The sequence below is a fragment of the Neomonachus schauinslandi genome, chromosome 14 (assembly GCF_002201575.2).
Source record: "Neomonachus schauinslandi chromosome 14, ASM220157v2, whole genome shotgun sequence".
NCBI lineage: Eukaryota > Metazoa > Chordata > Mammalia > Carnivora > Phocidae > Neomonachus > Neomonachus schauinslandi.
The window spans coordinates 7,939,595-7,964,852 of NC_058416.1; the positions used below are offsets into that span (position 1 = coordinate 7,939,595).

At 37.3% G+C, this 25,258-nt stretch overlaps 1 protein-coding gene across 1 annotated transcript in view; it reads right to left on the reverse strand.

Moving 5' to 3' along the window:
• The window catches only part of DOK6 (docking protein 6), a 389,769-nt gene that overhangs the window by 47,435 nt on the left and 317,076 nt on the right, over positions 1 to 25,258 (reverse strand). The window contains exon 7 of the mRNA XM_021686409.1: positions 22,039 to 22,156. Coding sequence (XP_021542084.1) covers positions 22,039 to 22,156 — 118 coding nt within the window. The remainder of the gene's footprint in view (positions 1 to 22,038; positions 22,157 to 25,258) is intronic.

Sequence of the window (25,258 nt, forward strand, 5' to 3'; positions counted from 1 at the left end):
ATATCTTTCTATTTATTTATGCCATCACAAAACAAATGGCAAATGAAATGAAATAAAAACTGGTGTACAGTTAAAAGGCAACAAGTTAAAACTTAGCTTATGTTTGGTTATTAAAAGATACAGAGATAATAATTAAGTTTTTCCTTTTGATTCTATTTATATCACACATACACACACACAGACACACAGACACACACAGACACACACACATACACACGAACACACCTCTGAGCAAATATGGTCATCTCCACCTTGTTTAGAATGTGATTTGTACAAATTAATGAAGCTGTACCAATGTAATGTATGCATTTTTTGGATGGAAAGATCAAAATGGAACAAAAGAAAATTAAAAGAAGGGTTTTATAAGATACACAGTTTCCTTGTAAAACTAGATTTCATATATATGTATATACATATATATGTATATATATATTATGTGCTGACAAATATTTAAAAAGTTAAATATTTAAAAAGTTACATAAAGCCTATGGATAAGTATGAATTACTCTGGTGAGCAAAGGCATTCAGAATATGAAAAGTAAAAATTATACCACCTTCATCGTTCACAATTGTCATATATACTTGGACTTTTATGATTATGTTTGTAAGCCAAATATATGGTCTTGGCTTTTATTTGACAGAAATTACAAAAAAAATAGAAAAACATCATTTATCTGTAAAAAATTACAATATATGTTACTACTCTCACGTTTTAAGAAAATGTTTATTGGAAATGCTTGTTAAAAGCATTTTATCCTTGTTGAAATGAGTTGAAGCAATGCACTGTATTGTATTATAATGAGTCACATTATTTCTGTACTTCAGTTATCCATAGGTAAACATTTCCATTTTTTCATGAGGTAGCCTTGCTAAAAGTGAAAACAGAGTCAAGCAGAACCAATTTTTTATGCTCCTAATTTACAAATTGGGACATATTATGGATGAAAATGAGATAGCTACTTCTGATCAAGTAGTCTGCCTTCATTACCTGGTAGTGATTCTGTTACTGACATGGGTATGTTTAAGAGGCATTATGATCACAATTTACACATTCTGATTGCACTACTGCATATTGTTTTATGCCAACCACTTTTGCCGGTGTTCCAAATGATCACTTAGGACCCCTTGGATAGCTACTCACTGTTTAAGTGCCAAGTTTAAATGGAGCATATGCTTAACATTACTTTAATGTTGGAATCTCCACCTCTCCTTAATTTTTATTTGTTACATAACAGTGGAAACTTCCATTTTATCCCTCTATTCCTCTAAACAGGGTGCATGGACCTGAGCCCTCTACTTTCTTCTCATTACAAGGAGCCCACTTATGCTTATAAATTGTGACTACACTTGGTAGGAAATCAGTCATTATTGTGTGTCTGAGCTGAACTATTGTTCGGGTGAGTGAGGGGAAATCTTAGGAAATTTCTGCATTCAGTTGCTATTGGCATATGCCCTGGTAGTGTGAGGTTCTACTACCTTATTGGGGGCTTAACCTGTTTTGTGAAAAGAATTTCAGGGCACTCAGTTCAACCCAGGAGATATCAGATTACCTTAATTTATTCTAAAAGACTGTTAGCACTTTGGAGTGGAAAAAATAGAAGAGCTAGACAAAAATACAGATTTTTTTTGAGACTTGAGGGTTCCAGGTTTAACTCACATTCCTTTAGTGGTTCCAGGAGGGCTGTGTCATTGGAAGATTTCAAAATATCTTAGAGGTGTCCAAAGATTCAGCAATTTCTTCAGAAATAGTTTTGTAGATGCTAAGCATCCACTAACTCAAAAAATGAACTAGAACAAAGGTAATGGTTACCTAAGAAGCAAGTTTAGCATTGAGGCTAAATATATTTAGTCTAAAATGCATATAAATAGAGTGGGGGGGGGGAGACTAGGCATTAATTATAACTTTTTAAGATAAGATTTTAAAGATATTTTGCTCTTCTTGGGTTGATTTGGGTTTTCCCTCAGACTCTTTAGGGACACATATTCCCTCATCTCTGCTCATATGGCTGCCTTATGCTGAAAAGTTTGAAAACAGGTACTGTATCAGTAGATATATGACCAAGGGTATATTTTTTTTTTTCGAGAAATCTAAGGAAATGTCACAGGAGAAAACATCAGACAGTCAAGCTTATCAACTAAAAGTTCTATGTGTTTCAATCTCCCTTTGTAAAAAAACCCCTTATTTTTACAGTACCAAAGAAAAAAATCACATATAAGAGTACAAATTATTTGTCAAGGAAAATGACCTTCTGACATTTTCCTCTGAACAGTCTCAGGAGCACCAGCAGATGACCAGTTGGAATTTGGAAACTATTTTCAAAGTCTTTTCTCTGTAGCTGAAAGTGTTTGCAGGTATTGCAAAGACAAAGTGGACACCATAATCTTTCTAACAAATGTCCACCTGTCACTCAGTGAACAGAGAAGTCAGTGGAGACCTCAGTAGGCTAAGAAAGCCCATAGTTACCACAGGTGGCTCTACGGTAGACAGCCCAAAATATCCACATCTTTGTGTCCATTGAAAAACAAGTAGACCAGAAACACAGAACATTTCCCATCCTGTACACTTTTGGCAATCTAAAACACGATCACATGGTTTTCACTTAAAATCTCAGCTCTAATATATAATCTGCCCCTAAAATGGATTCAATTGCATAGTAAATAAGCTCTCATACGTAACATAAGATATCAATTGTTCAATATTCTATGCTGTATGTAAAGACAGATTGTGTCCACCCAAACTTCTTAATTTCTAGTTATGAAGCATAATCTTAATTCCTAATTATGATTTCAGAATTACATGTATTCTGAAATTATTATATATATTATATATTTTTTGGTTTCTTCAAATGTAAAGGTGTGTCCACAGCTTCATGCCCTATTATTTATGCAACTATACAATAATTTGTACAATTTATATTAAGATACTTTCTTTTTCTAGTTATACCACAATAAGGGATGCTATCATTGGATTCAGATTATTTTTCACAAAAATGTGAAAATATGAAAAATATGTCAAATGTAAAATCACAAGACAGAAAAGGTTGAGTCCAGGTTGAGTCGAGCCTGAGGTTTGAAGAACATTGCAAGCCTCAGTATCATTTACCAAGAAGAAAACCAATGAAGAGCCTCCTAAATATGGAGCCAAATGAACTGATACGGTAGCACATAAGCATGTGTGTGAGTGTACAACAAGTGTGTGGTGTACAACAACACACACAAAAAACCTGTCCCATTGCTACTGCTAAATCAGTTTTCACGTTTAAGCACTGATGATATTTTTTTTGTTGTCATCTTACAAATTCGGGACAAAATAACTTGGGATACTTCTCTCCATGGCACAACTCCCAAGGCACCACAGTTGTAAGAATTTAATAAATGGCAGCATAACAAAACCCAAATTTCTTCCCGGAAATATACTGCTTTTTGCCAGATAACATCAGTTTTACAAGCCTTTGTGAGGCACTATGCCAAGTAGGTACTGGAAGGCAAAAATACTGTCTACACTGAAAATCTAGTGAGCAAGTAAGGGTCTATATGGAGGAAAAGAAGATTAATGCACTTTTGTCTGGACCTCGAAGGACTTGTAGCAAAATCCCAAGTAGAGATGGGGAAAAGACAGTGGTATAAGCAATAGCGTAAAAAGGGTAGAAATGAGAAAATGTTTCCATGTGGGACAGCTACATCCCTGACAGAGGATTTTTTTGAGGAAGAAGATGTGCACTGACAGGCGAGGCCAGAGTGTGAAGTACTAACTGTCATCCAAGAAGAGCCTGGGGATAATTCTGGAAGCAATAAGCATCTAGTGCTTTCTTTCCCTTGAGTTTTGTATTTAAAAATTCTTGAAATTACAGATGATCCATTACTTTGATGACATACTCAAATAGAGCAGAACTGAGCCAGGAAAAACTCTTCTATCCAGTCTGCTCCCCACCAGTTCCAGTGGCTTAGGGGGTGGAATTTGAAGTTCCGTCAAAACCAAAGATGATTTAATAATAAAGGCAGTACTATCTGGATCCCCAGAAGGAAGCAGTCACAACCTTTAGGCTTGTTCTTCTGATATTTGCCGCCATGATCCTAAATAAAAGTTTTATTTTATTTTTTCAACTGGCATTTGTTGATTTTTCGCATTCAGACATTACAGATTTTTGTCCTACTATGGAGTATGAAGACTGAGTTATCTTAACCACTCCCTCCGTTCCTCACACGCATCCCCGCCACTCTCCTCTCAGAGCAGTTACTTGCATTTTTGGAGCAGTCTTTGTTCTATGTGCTTGTGTCATCAGTCTAATTACTACTTAGGTCAGTCGTGTGAACTACAGCGACTGCAGGTCTGTTCTTCTCAAACTTCGGACTTCAGCACTGATTGCCTCGTTTGTAAGTTTGCTCCTCTGCACGGTTTTAGTGTGCTCTCCGCACTGTCTCTGTTTCTTCCAGGGTCCTTCTCATGCAATTTATTGTGATGGCCTCTGTTGTTTGTTTCACGCTTTCCGCCAGTATCTGGGAATCACCATGTAGTTAACTCTCGCACATGTCAACCCATCTTGGCAGAGAACCTGAGCAAAGAACCAAGTCTTCCTTTATTTCAGCAAAATGTTTACATACATCTTTTCTTTATTTGCCATTTTAGGAAGATCTGTCTGTTCAATTCTGTACTTGGCATATATACTTGTGTATACTATTATTTATATACTGATAAATACACCAAATATATATGTCATACACATATTCTATTATTTTCCCTTTCTAATTGCTTCCATTTCTTTGTTACTTTATCCATGTCTATTATTTCCTGAAGTTGTTACAGGCTTTTTCAACTACAAATACTGGACTCCCAAGTGCTTATAAGATAGTTCCATTTGTGAGAAGGATTTTTCGTTATTTTTAATTTACCTTGCTGAGGGCTCTAACCCACTTTATATCCTTCCTATTGCCTTCTCTATTCTTGGATTTCTTGTAACTCTTTTCAACTGTTCTCCAAAGAGTGCATCTTTTCATTACTTTCTGAGTGTATAGAGAAGTATTTTAAGAATTTTTCTTCATTTTCCCTTTGTTAATTTTCTTTCTCCTTTAAACTATCTGCATTGTCTACTCACAGATCTTATGTGGAAGCTTTTCTGCTTTGGCTTGTTGGTGAATGAGACAGCTATCTCTAGAGCTTATGTTTCTTCTGAAGTGTGGCGAGGGGCGACAGATGAGGGGCAAGAAGTCCTTTCATTTGGATTTATCATCTCAGACTCTCTGACCAAACTGGATGGTCCTTGGTGCCAGGTCCAGGTCTTGCCTTTGACTGGACATCTGGGCAAGTCTGGAGGTTGGGGTGGTCTGTAAAGCCTCCCAGACCTTTGTGTTTCAAGCGATGACTGCTGTTCACCCTCTCTGGTGGAACACTGCAAAACTCGATGTCTTTGTTTCTCTTTCTGACTCACCCCAGGGGCTTCTGCTGCCTAGTAATCTGAGACTCCAAGAAAATTAGGATGGTGTATCAATGCATTTACCCAGTAGCCCCATCTCATGCGCCACCTGGTTTATCAGACTGCACCCCATGGCGGGGCTGCTTCTCACATTCTCTTTTTTCTTTTGGCCCAGAGTGCACCATTTGAGGAGGCAATCCCTCATAGGATCTGTGCATGCAAGTTTGCATTTGCGACTGAGAGCCTCCTTTTTTTTTTAAAAAAAAAATTAATTCCAGTATGGGTAACATACAGTGTTACATGAATTTCAAGTGTACAATATAGCGATTCAACAATTCCAAGAATTACTCAGTGGGCTCTTAATCCTCTTCACCCATTTCTCCCTCTCCCTTCTTGAATAGAGAAGAACACAGATCAGCGGTGCTTGGGGCTACCATGTCCCGACAGCGACGGCATGATTTTTGCTGCCTGAATCTTAGAGCTTCCTTGGTCCTCTCTTTCCCAAAGTCTGGTTGTTCAGTATTTCCTTCTCCCGTGTGAGTTCCCACATTTCATTAAAAGAAAATCCTACTGCTGAGAGTCTTTATGTGCATTTCAGGGAACTCAGACCCTGACCAAAGGCTGGAAAGGTTTGTTCCAGTTTTTCGTATCCTTCACTAAAATTTGGTATAAATTTTACTGCTTTTAGCAGAAATTTTTAATAGTCTGAGAATAAAGGTTCAGTTTCCCATTATTATCAAAGAGAAAATGTTCTTCCCTTGTTTTAATGTTGATTCTTCATTTTAGTAGAGTTGGGGGCTGGGGAAATAGGCAAGGTTTTAGTGCACCCCCTTTTCTTTGTTGGGAGTCTCTGACTGAAGTTTTTTAGCAGGGGAATGATAGGGTCAGAACTGGCCTTTACAAAGGTCACTTTGACTCTGAAGTGAAGGCTACGGGGAGAATACTGGAATAGAGCAGACAAGAGAGAAATCAAGAGAAGACTGAAGGGGGCTGGGATTGGTTGGGCTGAATTCAGATGACTGCAATTGGCCAACAGAGGTTAGAATCAAAAGTACTGTAGAGTCAATAAGGTACCAGGCAGACGCAGACCGTTGTGAGCTCTTCCAAGGCAGGAAAAGGCTCTGATTTGTCTTTGTATCTCCAGAGCCTAGCTTAGGTCTGGCATTCGGTTGGCATTTAATGCTCATTGAACAGTACTGAATCAACTGATTGTTGGGTAAGAAAGAACTGAACGTGACTGATGCGTTGCAAGCTTGGATAAAAGAGAGGGTGGTGATGTCAGAAACTTTACTAAGGAATTATAGCTGAAAAAGTGCTTTGCTAAGTACTTTATATACATAGAAATCAAAGGGTAACTTCAGCATAAATAATAGGACTTAGTGAGAATATTAGATTTAAAATTAATATAATTAATAAAAAGTTTACTTCTATGAGATAAATCTGAGAATTTGAGACTGCATCACTTATTAAAAAGTCTCTAATTCTAGAGTTATCCTCTAAGACATTTTTGTTAATAGTTATAAAAATAAATGTGTTAAGAAAAATTCATTTGCAAGATAGTGATTAATATATATTACCACTAGAATATCTCCCCTCTTTTTAAAGAACCATGATAATTATAGTAGGAGTGAAGGAAATTGATATCATGTCTTATATAGATTTTTATGGGAGTACATTTCAGCTGAATGGTTTGTTTGCATAACTTTCTGGACCATTCCATCCCCTAATACTGACACCTACAAACACTGTAACTGTAGTTTTGTCTTTTCTAGAATTTCGTATCAATGGACTCGTGTTTGGCCACTTTCCCTTAGAATAATGCCTTTGAAATTCCTTGTGTGGCGTTTATCTGTGTTGTGTTTATCCATCTGTGCTTATCTCTTACCTTCATTTCTCCAGTAAAAATAGTGTGCAGTTCTCTTTCGGTGGAGATGCCATGATTTGTGGTTCATCCTAGATTTTCTCTGACGAAAGATATTATCTTCAAATAATTTATTTCTTCTTATCCAATATTCATGTTTTTAAAATCTCTATTTCTTTTCTGAGCATGATAGAGTGCCTTCCTGACTTGTTCTTAAATTTCAGGAAATGGTATTTGTAGTAGATTTTTGGTAAAGGCTATTTTTCAGTTGAAAAAGATCACCTGCTGGCCTAGAGTGCAGGTTTTCTTTTTTTTTTTTTTTTTATGAAAAAGTACCGAATTTTAAAAAATATTTTTCTACACCCATTGAGGACATCACATAGATTTTAGCTTCAATTTCTTAATATGAAATCATTTACTAATATTTTCTTGTCATATGATCCTTACATTTCTGGGATAAATATAATTAGGCCCTGCTGATGCCTTTTGTATCCATGTTTATATGTGAGATTGGTGAATTTTTTTCTCTTTGGTACTGTCCTCATCACACCTATATTGTTGAGGGCTTAGCTTATTAACTTTCCATCCCTATTCTCTTCCAAATATTTAAGGCTATTTCAGATATTTAAGGCTATAACATTTCCTCTAACTACCAACTTAGCTGTCTCATAAGTTTTGATGTAGTGTTTTTATTATCTTAAAGTTCCAATATTTTCTATGTTCCCTTATTGTGTTTTTTTTATTCAAGATCATATAGATGGGTTTTTAAAGTCCAAAAGTATAGGACTTTTTGGTTTATAATTATGGATTTCTATTTTTATTACATTAAGATAGGAAAACATGGGCACATGGTATATATTTGGGCTTATGATTATTTTATACATTCTGTGACCTCACATATTTTTCATTACTGTTCCATGGATGTTTAAGAGTGATATGTTTTCTCTGATTTTTGTTTTTGCTCAAGCTTGTTTTATGTTGTTCATTTTTCTATTTCTTCAGAAACTTTTTTTCATATTATCTAACAATTTTTATCAAATGTATTTACTCAAAAAAAAAACTCATTATGATTGTCAAGTTTTCAGTTTATTTATTTATTTTTTTAGGTTGAGCCACATGAAATTACTGTTATTTAGAAGTAACAACCTACAACAGTGGCAGTTCCAACTAGTTCAACCTAATAAACAACGTGAAATGACTCGGGGGGAATATTTTCATTCCTGGGGCAACTAGATTCTCACAGAAATGCAATTCTTACTGAAGATGAGTTCATAATCAGATATTAAAACACGCCCAGTGGAATGTTTCTTCAAGACCCCGAGTCAGCAGTCACGATAACAGAATGAACATGGATACTAGAGCAGTTCTAAAGGGATTAAAGTGTGTTCTAGAAGACGGAAGAGACTCTCAGGGGATGAAAGGCAAAAAAGTATTTAAGTGGAACGTGAGTCACAAGGAAAGAATGAGCCACTGTGAAAGAAGAGTAGATGAAATTCACAAAATAATTACAGCCTTTAGATATTAAAAGCATCAATGATGGTGGAGGTGGTCATGTAGACACAGCTGCAGAGTGAATCCAGAGTGAATTGTAAGATCGGAGGAGATCACTCAGATGCAGCACAAAGATACCACAGGGATGAAACGTATAAAACATTTTAGTCACATAGAACAGAACATGAATATCAAACATAAATTTAATAATCATTCCTAACGGAGAGTGAGACAACATTTAAATAAATAGTGATAATTATCCGTAACAAACGAACCACAGGACTTGTCAGGTTGAAGAAATATACTGCATTCCAACAAGAAAATTCAAAAGAAATTCATAGTTTGAAGCGTAAGGGTAAGATTGCTTGATTCCAAATGCAAGAGGAAATTTCTAAAAGCAGAGAAAAGACAGTTAACCTACGAAAGATGAGCAACTAGACTGACAGACATCTGGAGAGAAATGAGACGGCATAGAGTGTAATGGGATAGAAGACTCTCCAGGTGGCTGAGAAATCCACAACTAGCTAAAATGTCATTCAAGAAATGAGGCCAGACGCAGGAAATGAAGCAAGAATATGGTGAGACTATCCTCAAATGGCCAAGGACTCCATAGCTAACTGAAATATCATGCAAGAATAAAGATGAAATTAATTCGTCTTTGCAAAACATGCAGTTTGCTAAACATAAAATGCTCACTGAAGAAAACAAATAATGACTGATTTAAAAAAAAAGAATTTGAACTCAGAAATAAGGACTGAAGTACAGAAGCAAAGAAACAGTGAAACAAATGGGTAGATCTAATATGCACTAACTATAAAAATAATAATAGTATTAAAAATTAAATTTGGAGTGTTTTCAAAAGAAGAGAGAAATAAAATAATAACATGAGGGCACCTCGGTGGCTCGAGCTGGTTAAGTGTCTGACTCTTGATCTCAGCTCAGGTCTTGATCCTAGAGTTGAGAGTTCAAACCCCATATTGGGCTCCATGCTGGGCATGAAGCCTACTTTAAGAAAACAAACAAACCAGATAACAGGAGTGTGAAATATGAAAGGAATTAAAAAGAGAAATGGAACTACATTTATACCTTACATTTGTTTTTACTTTTTGGTCAAGTATACGTACTAAAGGGCACCTGAGTGGCTCAGTCAGTTAAGCATCTGCCTTCTGCTCAGGTCATGGTCCCAGGGTCCTGGGATCCAGCCCCCTGTCAGGCTCCCTGCTCAGCGGGAAGCCTGCTTCTCCCTCTCCCTCTGCCTGCTGCTCCCCCTGCTTGTACTCTCTCTCTCTGTCAAATGACTAAATAAAATCTTTAAAAAAAAAGTATATATACTAAAAATTTAAGTTAACTCTTAAGAGAATATATGTAATTCCAAACAAGTGGGGGGGGCGAAGTAAAAATAAATGTGATTAAAAATAGCTAAAATAAAGAAGGGGAAAGAAGTAAATAAATAGTATTACAAACCAAAATAATAAAATAAAAGAGTGGAAAAAGAGCATATGTAGAATCAAAATAAATAAGGATGACTGAATTTTCCTGTTATAAAAGAACAAAAACACATTTTGAGTTTTAAAAGTCCAGCCTGTTTCGATCATAAAACATCTATAATGACACAAATGCTGAAAGTAAATGAGAGATAAGGCAAAACAGAGTTTGGATAAAGAATTGTACTGCATTTGACAATTATAAAAGAGAATGATCCAGCAGGAAGATGTAATACCCCTGAACCTTTGATGAAACATTCCTTTGGGAAACTTTGAGATTATTCACATATAAAACTAGAATGATTAGGTTGAGCCAATAACTGCCATTACTGTGGATTGCTATGGGGTCCTTCATCATCTAGTCCTGCTTACTCACCATTGCCCATGGGTGCCATTTTCCCTGTGCTCTACCCACTCCAGATGTACCTGTCTTCCTTCTAATATACCAGACTTGCTTCTGCCTGATGACGTTGTCTACGCCTACAATTTCCTTTTCAAAATTTTATAGGCTCATCTGCTTTTGACATCCGAACCTGAATTCAAATATCACTTCTTAAAGGAAATTTAATGGCCAATTCACTTTCTTTGTCATGATTCTGATATACCTTCTTTGTAATGCTCATCAATGTCTGAATTTAACCTGCTTATTATTTTATTTACTTGGTTATTATTGGCATATACTTTCATGCGTATAAGTGTCTTGTTTCTCTTCTTCATTTTTGTGTCCCCAACCACATAGAAATAGCATATAAAAGCAACGTGATGCATAATTGTTGAATAAGTGAACAAATTACTATCTCTGCTAGATGGGATGTGCGCTTGTATTTCTTATGAGACTGGATGTATATTAGGGATGGAAACCACATCTGTATTGTTCTCTGAAAATGAGATATATCCCCTAAGCCTAGGCACAGTATGGCAAACGTTGATGGAAAAAATAAAAATATAAATTCCACTTCCGGAAATATTATTGTAATCAAAAAATTATATACAGATATGTTTACTGTGGCATTGTTTAGAATAGTAAAAAACACATAATGTACATACTGAACAAGAGAGCAACGGTTAAGTAAATTAGGGTTTTGGAATGGAATATTATATATTCCTTAAATATCACTTAATTAGACTTTGTTCTTAATATAATATACAACTTAAAAATATAACAAATAACTTCATATAAAGTATGATCTTAATTTTGTAAATATATATGAATCTTATCTCAATTTCTATTTTTATCTATATTGCTATACTTATATTCTAAAAGGTTAACAATATGTGGAAGAATTAGTGGTGATTTTTAACTTTTTATCCATGTATTTCTTCATGTCTTGGGTTTTTTTAATGAGGATGTATTCATTTTGCAATAAAATTTTTTGAATATTAATTTCAGTTAAATGTCAAATATTCATTCCTTGGAATTTTGGCAGGTTTTCAGAAATAATCCAAAAAAAATCAAGTTTCAATGGAAGACACAAAAGTTGCTTATTTAAGGGAAATGAAGCTTGATTAAGAAGACATTTACACTTTTGTGATGGAAACCACGTGAACTAACAACACAACAAGGTGACTAGGCATGTCAGCATTAATGGCGGAAGAAAAGAAAAGGAAATATTCAGGAGGGAGAAAAGGGCATGAAATAAAAAGGATTTGCTCCTGGGAAAGTGATTTTGAAATCTCCAAAATAAGACATTTCTCAAGAATTTGGAATTGAGGGAGACATATTTGAACCTGCTGTAAAACTTAGTTAAAAAGCTTGAAAAGTAATAATGAAAAGTAATAGCAACTCTCAGGAGTTAAACCAACTAATTTACATATGCAATGTGCTTTAAATTGTTCCACAAAAGAAGCGAGGCTGTTATATGAAATTTTTAAAAGCAGTGCCCAAGCATATCGAACCTGACTTTGAACACCGGATTTTCCACAAATTGCCTCGATGGCTTCCATCTGGGTTGTCTCATTTATAGCACATTTGAGAATAGCTGTTGCCTGCTTTTCAGAGGAATAATTCTTATAAACCTTGATTATGGTTCAAAGAGAATGTAACTGGGCAGAAGGGTTAGAGTTTTCGAATGTTTCATTCCACCTCGCCTTCAACTCTGTTCCCCTGGGGCAGTTACATGACTTTCCTATCCTTGTGGCCCTCTAGCTAGAAAAAATAAGACTGCGTGGGTTGATAATACTACTTTTGGACCTTAGGCAAGTTATTTTTGCATTTCAGATTCCTTATTTGTATTTATGTATTTATTTGAGAGAGAGAGAGAGCACAAGCAGAGGGGGAGAGGCAGAGGGAGAGGGCATGTTGCTTATTTGTAAAATGTGGGAATAATAGGACCTATTTCAGACAGTTGTTGGAAAGATGATCTATCATGACATGGTATAAAGCGCTCAGTATATAAGTGGACAATGATATTGCCTTTTCTCCATCCGTAAAAACTGCATCCATAGCAATCTACCTTCTCAAGAGTGTGTGGTTTATATAAGGTTATATTTGTGAAATTACGTAGCATCATATCTTGTTGGTCGCAGATTGTGCAATAAAATATCCCTCTCCTTCCTATAAAGAATTTTCGAACATGTGACACTTCCTCACTGATGCCTCAGACCATGCATTTCTCTGTTGACACCAGTGTGGCAGTCTCCCCATGGGTATTTGTTGAATGTGGTTAAACACAGGCAGGTGCCTGTGAATTACTCAGCAAGAATAACATCTCTGATTTCTGGACTCTTGGTGTCTCATGACTTCAGAGGGATGGAGTCAGTGCTGAGTCCAGGAAATAGGTAGTAGATTATGAACGAATAGCATATTGTGATTTTCACTTGTACATACTTCAATTTATTCGATGTGCCCTAAAGAAGCTACAACAGTAATGTAGAGGCATGCTGGAAAATAAAATGGATCATACTCTAGGATTTCCTTCATTTGTTTGTTTGGAAAAAATGTGAAGTTTTGTGTGCATGTGTGTGTGCGTGTGTGTGTGTGCATTTAAGAATAATGCTACATTTTACTATCAAAAACCTAGACAACTTCAAAATATTTTATAAATGAACTCATGAATGATGAACTATTTTCAAAGAAAAGTTTCCACTAATCAGGATGGTGGTAATTACAGTTACAGATACACACACAGGGCGTTCTAAGCCAACATCTCTTTTGAGCACAGACAGAATTCTACAATGGGTATGACAGGGCCCCGGACAATGGCCATCCCTCAACCGTACAACAGAGAAGCCACTTGCCAAATTCATTTGGAAGAATGGCATTTTCTGATGAATGAAAAGGTAAGAACAATTTCTGTCACAGAGTTGTGTGTCAGTAAGAAATTTTGTTTTTGTTTTAAGGTCATATATATTTTATCTTTGAGCATATATGTTAAAGACTTACCACTTAAAGTTTGGCATTGAACTTCTCCTTCTTGTATTATGAATAGTTTAAGAAAAATAAAATGAAGATCCTAAACTCCTTACCAAACCAGTATTGTATAGCAATGGCAACCAAAAGTTTCTAAGAACACTCCCAAACTATACTATTCTTCCTGTGTTAAATATAGGCATTAACACATATGCACAAGTCTTTAATTCTTAACATAAATTTCTCTTATATAAACTTATATAACCATGCCCTTAGATTTTAAATATCAGATGTTTAAAGTGTGTAGCAGCAAACTTTCAATCCGCATCTATTATTTGTAGGGCAGTAGAGTAAGTCCTAGAACTTCATTGAAGGTCATGTGCAGGATTAAATCTACATGAACTCTGCAATTTATTCTCTGGCAAGTATCATTTCAATGATACTAATTCCTGATGTTGCTTATCTTTTCTTACCCTCCAATCATTATCAAGTCTTAGGATGCTGTATTCTCTGTTTGGCAGAAAAAGGACAATAAAAGAAAAAAAAAACAGACGAAATACAATTATTAAGCCTGTAACCAGGGATAGGGTGTTAATTTTAGGACCAGAGATAGAGCTAAAGTTCAAAAAACAAAAACAACAACAGGAAACAGAGGTCAGGGAGAAAAATATAATTGAACATTTTTCCCCTGTAGGTTCTTCTATGTATTTTATAATTTGTGATGTGTAGCCTAATAGGTGCAATTTATGGATACACAGCAATGAGCCGGTATGGTTGTGTGTGTGTGTGTGTGTGCGTGCACAAACATTTGCGTATGTGTGTACACATGGGTACACAGGCACTTACATACATGACAAAGACAGCTGAGCTTCAGTCATGGCTCTATTAACCTTTCCCTGAATTAACATTTTGTACTAGGTTTATTTACAACTGAATAAAAGGGAATATGTATTTTTTCCATGATAGTTTGATTAACATTGAAATTAATATGTTACCTACTATATTTAAAAGAATTGGGTGGGGGAAGCTTGAGGGAAAAAAATCAAGTATAGAGACCGGGTTTCAGGTTTAATTCAAATTTCAGTTTCAGGTTTGAATTAGAGAGCGTGAAGCAATTTATGTTAATAAACCACTGGCAGGGGCGCCTGGGTGGCTCAGTCGTTAAGCGTCTGCCTTCTGCTCAGGTCGTGATCCCAGGGTCCTGGGATCGAGACCCGCATCAGGCTCCCTGCTCGGCGGGAAGCCTGCTTCTCCCTCTCCCACTCCCCCTGCTTGTGTTCCCTCTCTCGCTGTGTCTCTCTCTGTCAAATAAATAAATAAAATCTTTAAAAAAAAATAAACCACTGGCAGATTACTCTAATCCTATATAACATCTGGTAAGTCTTGAGTCTTTTACCTTTATCTACTCCTTTTATGTATCTGGTAAATAGTGAATAAATGGCTAACTTGTTATATTTTACACTTTGCACTGTCCTTAGATTTTGTGTTGTGCTACGTCAGTAGAACCTAATTAACAATCTAAATCTTGCCTTTCACCTTTAGTCCAGCTAGAGAATGCATCCCGAGAGAGAATAAACTGAGGAACAACTGGCTCAAGCAAAACTAGTCTACCTTAGTGGAGGAAGGAAGAAATTTCTCAGAAAGCCTTCTCCCCAAGTCAGGGGAGGCTGATCAGCAAGAATACATATTGGATGGATGGTGGGGGGGGAACTTCCTCTGCACTGAGCTGAATAAAGTCCTTCCAGGAATTTGCAATTTCTTGGCCTGAAAAACAGGGTCTCATTTCCCTTGGGCTACCTGGACTGAGCCTTGTAAGGCCTGGGAGAAGGGGTGCATCTGTTTGAGGCATAAATGTCTTGTTTAAACTCATGGATAGGAAGAAAACAAATAGCTGAAGACTTAAGCCTGACATTTTTTTTTTTTTTATCTTCCATTAAAAACTAAAGTTTAGGGACGCCTGGGTGGCTCAGTCGGTTAAGCGTCTGCCTTCAGCTCAGGTCATGATCCCAGGGTCCTGGGATCGAGTCCCGCATCGGGCTCCCTGCCCCGCAGGGAGCCTGCTTCTCCCTCTGCCTCTGCCTCTCTCTCTCTCTCTCTTTCTCTCTCTCATGAATAAATAAATAAAATCTTAAAAAAAAAAAACAAAAAAAACCACTAAAGTTTAGGTTTAGAGTTAGATTTAGTTTTTCTAGAATTGTAAAAGCCAGAAACCATTTCTTTCTCTTTTTTTTTTTTTAAAGATTTTATTTATTTATTTGACAGAGAGAGACATAGTGAGAGAGGGGAACACAAGCAGAGGAAGTGGGAGAGGGAGAAGCAGTCTCCCCATGGAGCAGGGAGCCCGATGTGGGGCTCAATCCCAGGACCCTGGGATCATGACCTGAGCCGCAGGCAGACGCTTAATGACTGAGCCACCCAGGCGCCCCCAGAAACCATTTCTTAAAGGTGGACTTTTATAAAGTCTTTAGAACAAAACAAAATTCCTCACATATAGTAGAAACTCTGTAATAATATTTTAAAGTAAATACTAGAATAAATTGGAATAGGGGAGCATACTTCCCTTTGTCAGAGAAAGAAATTTCTTAGTGGAAATATTGACGATAGTTAATAATTATTGAAAGTTTACACCTAAAGTGGATGATCTCATTTAGGTGCCATGAAAGGAACTATTATCCTCATTTTAGACATGAAGAAAATGAGGCTTAGAAAGATGAGTAAATTGCCCAAAGCCACACAACTCAGCAGTGGTAAGTTGATATTCAAATTCAGGTTTATTTAACTCCCAAACTCAATATTTTAACCTACAGACGGCACTTCTTCACAACGACGGAGCCCTAAATTTGGCTGAGCCATGGGGATAAAGATCATCTGAAGTTGCTACCTCACAAACGAATGGAGGAAGAGGGTTTATAAACAAATACATTGCGATATTAAAGTTATACAAAAACATCTGGGAGCATGGAAGAGGGAATGATTATGGATGACTGTGGCGTGGGAGGAACATTTCATAGTGAGAACATTTGGAGCATTTTTATGGTGTCTATTTTGGGGAGCGATCAATTCATTTATCTCTAAAAACTGATATCCAGGAGGCATTTACTGTCTTTGCCTTACGCTTCTAAGGGAAGGACATGCAGTAACTGCTCATAAAGAAGGTTTACTAGAAAGTGTACATTTTGGCAAATGGCTGATGTGTTGGGGGTTGTTGGCACATGGCCACAAGCGGGCTGGGGCTCCCAGAAGATGTGTGAGGCATCTGGCTGCTACCACTTGTGGGGACTGAACACATCAGACACTGAACATACGGAGGCTCCTTTTACCATCGGTGTAATTTTCTTTCTTTCTTTTTTTTTTTTACTTGCTATACAAGACTTTTATTAGCTTTGCAATTCGGAAAACATCATATGATGAAAATTTAAACAGAAGGTCCCAATGGAAATGATTTACAAACAGTGTGAACTTGAAACCAAATGGGCAGGAAAGGACAGAGGGTCGTAGTTAAGCGAAGAGTGAGTAAATCCTTTGATTTACCTCCCTAATCTATGTCAGAATTCTATTTACTGTTTTCTGAAGGTTATCTCTAATTCTAATTGCCTGTTTGCATCCTGTCCTTCTGAGAAATTGGAGCCGCCGATGCCCTTTTGGTGAGCATCAACTGCCTTCTGTGTAATCAGGTGCGCGCTGTGCTGACTCGGGGGGTCTGCAGCTTAATTGCAGACGTAGAGAGGGTAGAGTTGGCAGGTGCATATTAATCAGTGTTAATGAAAGCACAACTCCAAAAGTTACCACTTTTACAAGCGGCAACCCCCCCCCCCTTGATGCAGTGAGGCTGTTCAAGCTGCTCCAAACTGAGTCACAGTATATCCCATATAGTTTTGTGTATAAATAGGTGATGATATGTATCAGGGAAAATGTAAGGATAGCACACGTCCCAAAGCCCACTAACCGGGGGACCATTTTCAGCCCACATTCTTGTCCCCGCTTCTCGTCAGTATAGCTGGTGGAAGACTGAAACCCAGCTCTCAGGTTTTGGGGGCAGAGAGATGGCAGCTCATAGCGCTTCCTGTGTTTACCAAGTAAAGACTAGCAGGAGCAAATATCTGCGGACTCAAGGCAATCCTAAAACAAGAAGCAGACAAGCCAAAGGGCGTGCAAAGGGAAGACAGGTGCCCAGGATGGGCTGCGTGTAGGACCAGACATGATGATTCCTTCTGTAGGTCGGGTGAGAATTTTCCTCAGGGAGGAGACAAGGTAGTCTATCCTTCCTAATGCATTTTTAAATTCATTTTTGCATTCAACAAAGTCTCGATGAGTGCCTGCAGTGAGCCTGGGACCACCAGTGGTTTTTACTAGATTGATTTGTCATTTTCAATAAATGCTTTGCTGTCTTCACAAATCCTGATTTAAAGACCCTGCTACACAATCTGTCATATAGTTATGAGAATGGTGACTACAAGTCAAGGTGATGACCTTCCAAAGAAAAGCTCTAACCTGCTTATGGGGTTTCTTTTGTTTCTTTTTCCTTTTTCTTTTCCTCCCCAACCCCCTCTCACCTTTTTGGGTTTTTTTGAGTGTTCCTCATACTCTCAACACATCTGCTGAAGGTCTTCGAACCAAAATCACAATTCTAGCAATTTTAAACAAGTGGCATTTACTTTTGAGTCAAGAGTCCAAATCATGTTTCCTTCTCTTGAAGTAAATGGTTTCCCTAAGTCTAGAGATAGCATCTCTACAACGTGTTGTGACGCAAACATTTTTCATAAGTGCGTAAGTCAGAGAAATAGAAACAAAATTACTTTCTAATACAAACTAATCATCCTTATTATCTGGCAACAATCGGGAACAGGAAAAGTCTTTACTCACACCTTCTGCAAGAAGAGGTGACGTGATCCAGTCTCTCACAAGCCCCTTAGGGGGAGGGATTTTCCATAGTAGCTGCTTAGTCCTTAGCTAACTTGTACTTGTTAAAGCGAATTATTCTTTTTGTTAGTCTTTTGACTTCAGAGAGCTGGCACACAAGACAGAAACCATAAAAACTTACACTTTCAGAGCACCATGGAGAAGCATGGAGAGATTTAGTAGATTATATTATATTCTTTTCCAAACATTAAAGTAAATGCAGGATGTCAGTATTGATACGTTGGTCTTTTAGAGAGTATCTTGCTTCTATAGTTATAGAACAGATGACAGAAATGAATCCAATAAACCTGAGCAAGCACGGTTTTGAGGGCGACAGGCAATTGAAGTTATAGGTATGTCATAATGTGGAATAGATTTGTTTTCACACCATGAATATTTTTTCAGTTCTAGTACATGTGCTGCCTCTTAATGAATCCCAATCTATGAAGCTTTAGATATAGAAAGCTTTTCCACCTTTACCTTCTGAATGAAAGCCTGCTGAATTTAATTCATATTGATCTCAGCTTCACAGTTAGAATGTAGAAAATATGATGAAAAATTCTAAAGACACATTTTTATTCCTCAATGCTACCTGCAGTTTACTTGACGATGTCACACCCACCATCGCCCATTTTACCTTTGACTCTGGAAAATCAGACTATGTTCTCCTTTTGGTTTTTGCAATTTATTGAGTTATAAAATAACTCAGATTGGAAGCATCAAATGTAGTTTCTTGAAAAAAAATGTAGATGTGTATGAAGAAGGGGGGCTAAGCCTCACTTTTTCCATTTTTATTCCTGTTTTGGTAGTTTTATCATGCCCTGATTCCATGAGGGTGAAGTCTGTGCCAATTACACACCAAAAAAAACAAAAACAAAAACAAAAACAAAACAACAAAACACTATGGTCAAAGGACTCTTGTCCTCTGCTTACCTTGACTACCTCAACAGAACAAGGAGAGTAAAATATATCAGCTTTGTCAAAGCATCACTAACAAGTTTACATCCTTATCTATCTCTATATAATCTACTTACTGATGATCTAGCTATCCATCTATCTATATCTCTGTCTCTATGATATAACCATAAAATGAGGGGTATGTAAATTGGTAAAACATATTGCTCTAAGCAGCATACAGTATAAAAGTATAGCCACAGTGGAGTGAACTGTAATTTACATCAAATACATTCTATATTTATTGGACTTGTAGTACTCAACTTAATCGATGCATATTTCTTTGTTACACAAAACAACCACCAACCAAGGAAGAATGTGCTATTGAGACTTCACAGGCAAACTCTTCATCATAATTGATAGAGCATTTAAATCCTTACCTTTGCTGGAAATTAGTATTCACGAGATAGATCCCAGAGTGTCCAAACTGTTATTGATTCTATCGTATTGTAAGTCAACACTGTCCCCCTGCAAGTCTTCATTGATATTTTGAGAAATTTAAATGCATTCTGGCATTTTTTGCTGGATGCATACAAAATTATTTCTGATGTTGTGCATCAGTCTAAATGTCAGCTCTCCTTTCAGAGAAAAGTTCCCCACACACTACCATGACAACAACAATCTTTCATTTGCTGGAATTACAGACCAAACTCTTGTCGAAAACCAAAGTTATCACTACATTGGCTCCAACCTTTTTTGAACTTATTTGTATTAACATCTGACTTTCTTTTTGCTTAGAAATTTGCTCATTTGTATTTCCTCATGAAAATGTCCCATGGTTTTATTTTTACTTCATTAAATATCGATATTGTTAAAAACAAGACAATAGGCTCAATATGGAGTCACTTAGGCTAAGCCCCAAAACGCCCACCTGAGACTTAGCACATAACTGAATTACACTTTCAGCTCTCCCAGAAAAAGAATCTTAAACCAATCAGTGGGAACTACCTGGTCAGTAGTAGCGAGGTCATCGGTCGACAGACTCCTGCCATCCCCTAAAGGAAAGTGACCTTGCTACACCAAATCCATTCTTGGCCAGTAGAACCTCCTTGTCCCTGCTCCTTTTGCCTATAGAAGTCTTTCTTTGTATGTAGCTCCTCAGTCCTCTTTTCTATCTGTTGGATGGCATGCTGTCTGCTCATGAATCGTTGAATAAAGCCAATATGATACGTAAAATTTACTCAGTTGAATTTTCTTTTTTAACAATCATTTCATATATACGTTTATGTTTAAATAAAAATAACGTTACATTAAAAGTGTATTTTCTAATTATTTCTAATCCCAAGATCACAACTCAGTTTTAGCGTGTGGTTGCTGGCATTTGTAGAAGGAAGCAAGAGCAAGATATGTGTCTCCTCTTTCTGATCCACAAAATTGTCAAGAGCCCCCTCAATCCTCTCTACTCCTTATCCTATTAAAGATTTTCTCATGAAAAGAAACAACACAAAAAGATAATAACTACCCATAAGAGGGTTCATTTAAAATATAAAATGCAATTGTCATTAACAAATGACTAAAACTGTTCTGTTTTTCCTTGCAGAATATATCTTTAATCATTAATTCCCACTGACCAAATTCTATTAGTCTAGGTTGGAAATCCTGGCAAGCAAACATTGCTTTAAAAATACACCATTTCAGTTTCCTTGTCACCAGAACATTTTGTTGTTGTTGTTGAAACACTTAGTGTTGTTAATATGAGCAAAAGTTAAAGTATGAATGGAAAAACATTCTGAATGCCTAACTGTGCTGAAGGTCATACCGGTCATTTCTTCACCAGATATTTATTGGGTGCCTATTATGTTCAAATGTATTGTGCTCAAAAAATCTTTGTTGGATGAATGTGTTTTGTTGCCTTATTTTTCCAAGTTCCCACTTCCTTCAGTCTTGGTCAGCTGCTTGCCGCTGAAAATTTTATCTGAAGGATAAGATTATTCATTTTAAGACGATAGGGAAAGAATAGGAGAAAAAAAATGCCAAAGCTGAGGTTTGTGCTGCTTTTGATGAAATACTTGCTATCTATTAATCTGATTCATCTGGTAAACCATTCCCATTTTAGTTGATTACACATTCATCATTAGGAAAAACACAGAAGCAAAGTATTCACACTTGTCTCCTGCCTTGCACCCTCCAGAATTATTTCTATGTCAAGGTTTTGGATAAACCTTAAGACTTCTGTGAGTAGGTTTATGTAGCATTTTATTACAGAGCCTGAAATCAGCCTCCTGAACGGATATTCAATCCTATTTAGAAAAAAGGATGCTAAGAAAGAAATCCTTTGTAAAACGGCATGAAACAGACCCCAGTACCAGCTACTTGTAGCTTTTGACAATATGTTTTGTATAATGTCCTAGTCAAGTTCCTGTGCCAAATAGGGTCTTCAGCCCTTAGTGACTTTTGGGATAATTTCTACTGTGAGTCTATGAAGTGATAGCTTTAGAAAAGCCACTGTAAATCTCAGAGCTCCCACTGTGGCCAGTGACAGCTGATAAATGAAAATGGAGGAAAAGCAAGCAAAGCAATTTGCATGACTCCGGGCCCACCTGTAGGAGGCTAATGGCGGTGCTGCTTTATTATTTTCAAGTTACTTGCCTTGCAGACTGTAAATCTCTCCAACGCTGTTCTGACGAGTGATGTGATGCCAGTATGCACTGCGAGGAAGAGATACCGATTTGGATAACGTCATTGGCTCAGTTAGGCTCGTCTGAAGCTAAAAGAAAAAGGAGATGTGTCAGGCTTTATGTAAAATATGAGAATGAAATCTGCTCTTTTAGAAGTTGAGCACTGGGGCGCCTGGGTGGCTCAGTCGGTTAAACGTCTGCCTTTGGCTCAGGTCGTGATCCCAGGGACCTGGGATCGAGCCCCGCATCGGGCTCCCCGCTCAGCAGCGAGTCTACTTCTCCCCCTGCTTGTGCTCTTTCTCTCTCTCTCAAATAAATAAATAAAATCTTAATAAAAAAATAAGTTGAGGGTTAAATGTGGGGGACATATGACAGAATCTGTTACAGATACCTGCCTAATTTGCTGTTTAAGGTTAACTTTAAAAAAAAAAGTAAAATTATGACTCCAAACATATGAAATGAACACTTGTAGACGATTTGATCTCATTCATTAATTTGGAAGGAACAAAAAAGATAGTACAACTGATTCCAAGGAGAATTCAAAGGGCATACAGACAATCAGGAATGCTGGTAAACAGCCAGAATAATAACCAGTTGTAGCCACCGGACAAGTATATTTGCATTTCTATGAACAAGAATTATTTGCATTACTATCAGCTTTCTACAATTTATTGAATTATAAAATAACTCCGATTGGAGGTGCAAGCGCTTTCAGAAACAGATATTCCCAAATGGTGCCCAACACAAGACGCCATTAATCCTCTTCACCCATTTCAGTGTCTTACAATTTTTCCAGACACCTCCTCCCACCCTCACCCAATGGATCTTTTCTCAAATGGATCTTTTTCTGTGCTCCTGAAATAGGATATTTTACATATTAAAAACGTGTTTTCCCTGAGAAGCTCTGTGGTGAAAGTGTGGCGTATCTTCCTATTGGAAACATAAATTTTAACGTTAGCCCCAGAGATCAACACAATGTCCCTCAGGTGCCCACGCATATGATTAGTTCAAAGAGAACAATAATTTACATTGCATTTTCGAGAGAGAAATGTATTTTTATTGATTCACACCATGTTTAAAAAAAAAACACCCAGAAATAATTTTATGTGGTCTAAGTACACATTTCTCTGATGCAATCTGAGCAAATGTTCACTTTCTGACGGGCAATGGGCAATCCTCTAATCAATAAAACCTCACATTTCCTCCTTATTTAATACCTGACATTTGGCAGAAGTGGGAGCGGGAAAGATCATGTCTGTATGCTCCCCGTGGTCTGGCCCTTTCCCACCGCTCGCCCCACCTCCGAGACTTGCCGTACTCTGCGTCCAGTGTGAACAGCCTTCCTCCAAGATGCTGTCAGGAAAGCACCTGATATGCTCTCACAGGCCCTTCAGAGCCCCATAAAGCTAAGAGGTTTTCACATTTAATGGAAGAGGAAGCTAAAGGGTGTGAATATATTTATTTGATTTCACATTTTTAGCAGCGAGACCTTTCCAGATCGGCTATGTCTTGCCACAAATGTGCCCTACTCAGTGAATTTAAAAGTCTGGCCCTGTTGAAGGTATTCTTTTAAAAAGATGCCTCCAAGTACCGAACATTGTAACCAACTTTTATATTTTTCACAATTTGGTGCATTTCAAAGTTTTCCTTCTTATCAGGAAAATAGATGTACTAACCGTACGAACATCCCATGGTTGGTAGATAGGGGTTCTGGGGGAGAAGCCAAATTTTTGGGTTATAATAGGGCAGTGCTTTCCAGAATCTTTGGGGTGCTTCTTAGCCAACCACACTTCTGGTTTTACCCCAGACGTAACAGTTGGGAGAATCTCTATGGTTGGGGCTATGCCTGCGAAGAAGTACCCACAGACACACTGAATATCCATGGCTGTAAGGGATAGCGGCAAGGCTCATTTTATGGAATTATCACTGGGACAAAAGGCTTTTCATCTTGAAAGCCAATTTCTCATGTGAGATATAAACTGAATTCAACATACAGCATCTTTAGTTAGTGTGAGCAAAGCCCATTAATAAACACCAATTAATCCATAAAGCAAATCTCATATTAATCACACTTCTGTCTACCCTTTATTTTTTCCTAATATGTTGCAATTTGTTTATTAGCATACAATAAGTCACCAGTGGTTACCTCCTCTTTCCCAAATTACTTTTCCTTCTATTTTTTTTAAATTCTGGGACATACATTTCTTCCAAATGGTCAGTCTTAAGCATCATGGAAACACAGTAAACATTTTTTTTTTTTCTGGAAATAAATAAGGTGAGAATTTCCTCCATAAAAATTTCATCTGAATTGCCCTCTATTGTTTCCTTGCCTCGTGTCTCTATTTCCTGGTTTTCAGGTTACAGGAGACCGTTAACCTATTTCTTCCCTTGTCTCTTTAGTTCCTTTTTATTCTGCTTCAATATTTAATTCAGAAAAGTGAAAAGTCTATATTTGAAAATGCAAATGTCCATATTCTCCCAAGCTCTGTCCAAGGTACAACTCTTGTCCACCATACCTCGGATGTTTAATTCTTCCTCTACACATCAGAGAATCCATTCCTCAGTCATTATTCAAAACCAGGCATCGGGTCTGCTCACAGACCATCAAGCTGTTCTGCTCCATGTCTTTCAATGGAGTCGTGTCATTGGGAACACTAAATATGCATTACTTTTGTGGAGGATTGAAGACGGCTGCATTCGAACACAGGGTGCCTGGGCTCCCTCCTCAAATCTGGGCTGACTGATAACAGCTCTGATGAATAATGGAAGGTAGGCATGACATTATGTCTGTTTTGGCTCTGCCTTCGATGACCTCTAAGGCAGATTCTCCTTCCCTCCACCTGTCCTGAGTTACTGTGGAAGTCTAACTACTTGGAGGTCGCCATGGTTGGAGGAAGCCCAAGCTTACCGTGTGTGTGTGCCATGTAATTCGAGGTTTGAACCCTTCTTAGAGAGACCAGCAGTTCTCATTTTACAGATGGAACATCACAATCCCCAAAATTCAGGGATTTGCTGAAGGTAAATTCCCAACAATAGAACCTCTAATAGAAAACAGTTCTCTTGATTTCTGAGTCCACTGCCCTTTGGACTTTGATGTTGATCTTCTTGGGAAAAATGAGTTTCCTTCCCAACATGTTACAATATGCAAAAATACAGCTCTGTACCTTGAAAGCACCTACCCTGCCAAGAAA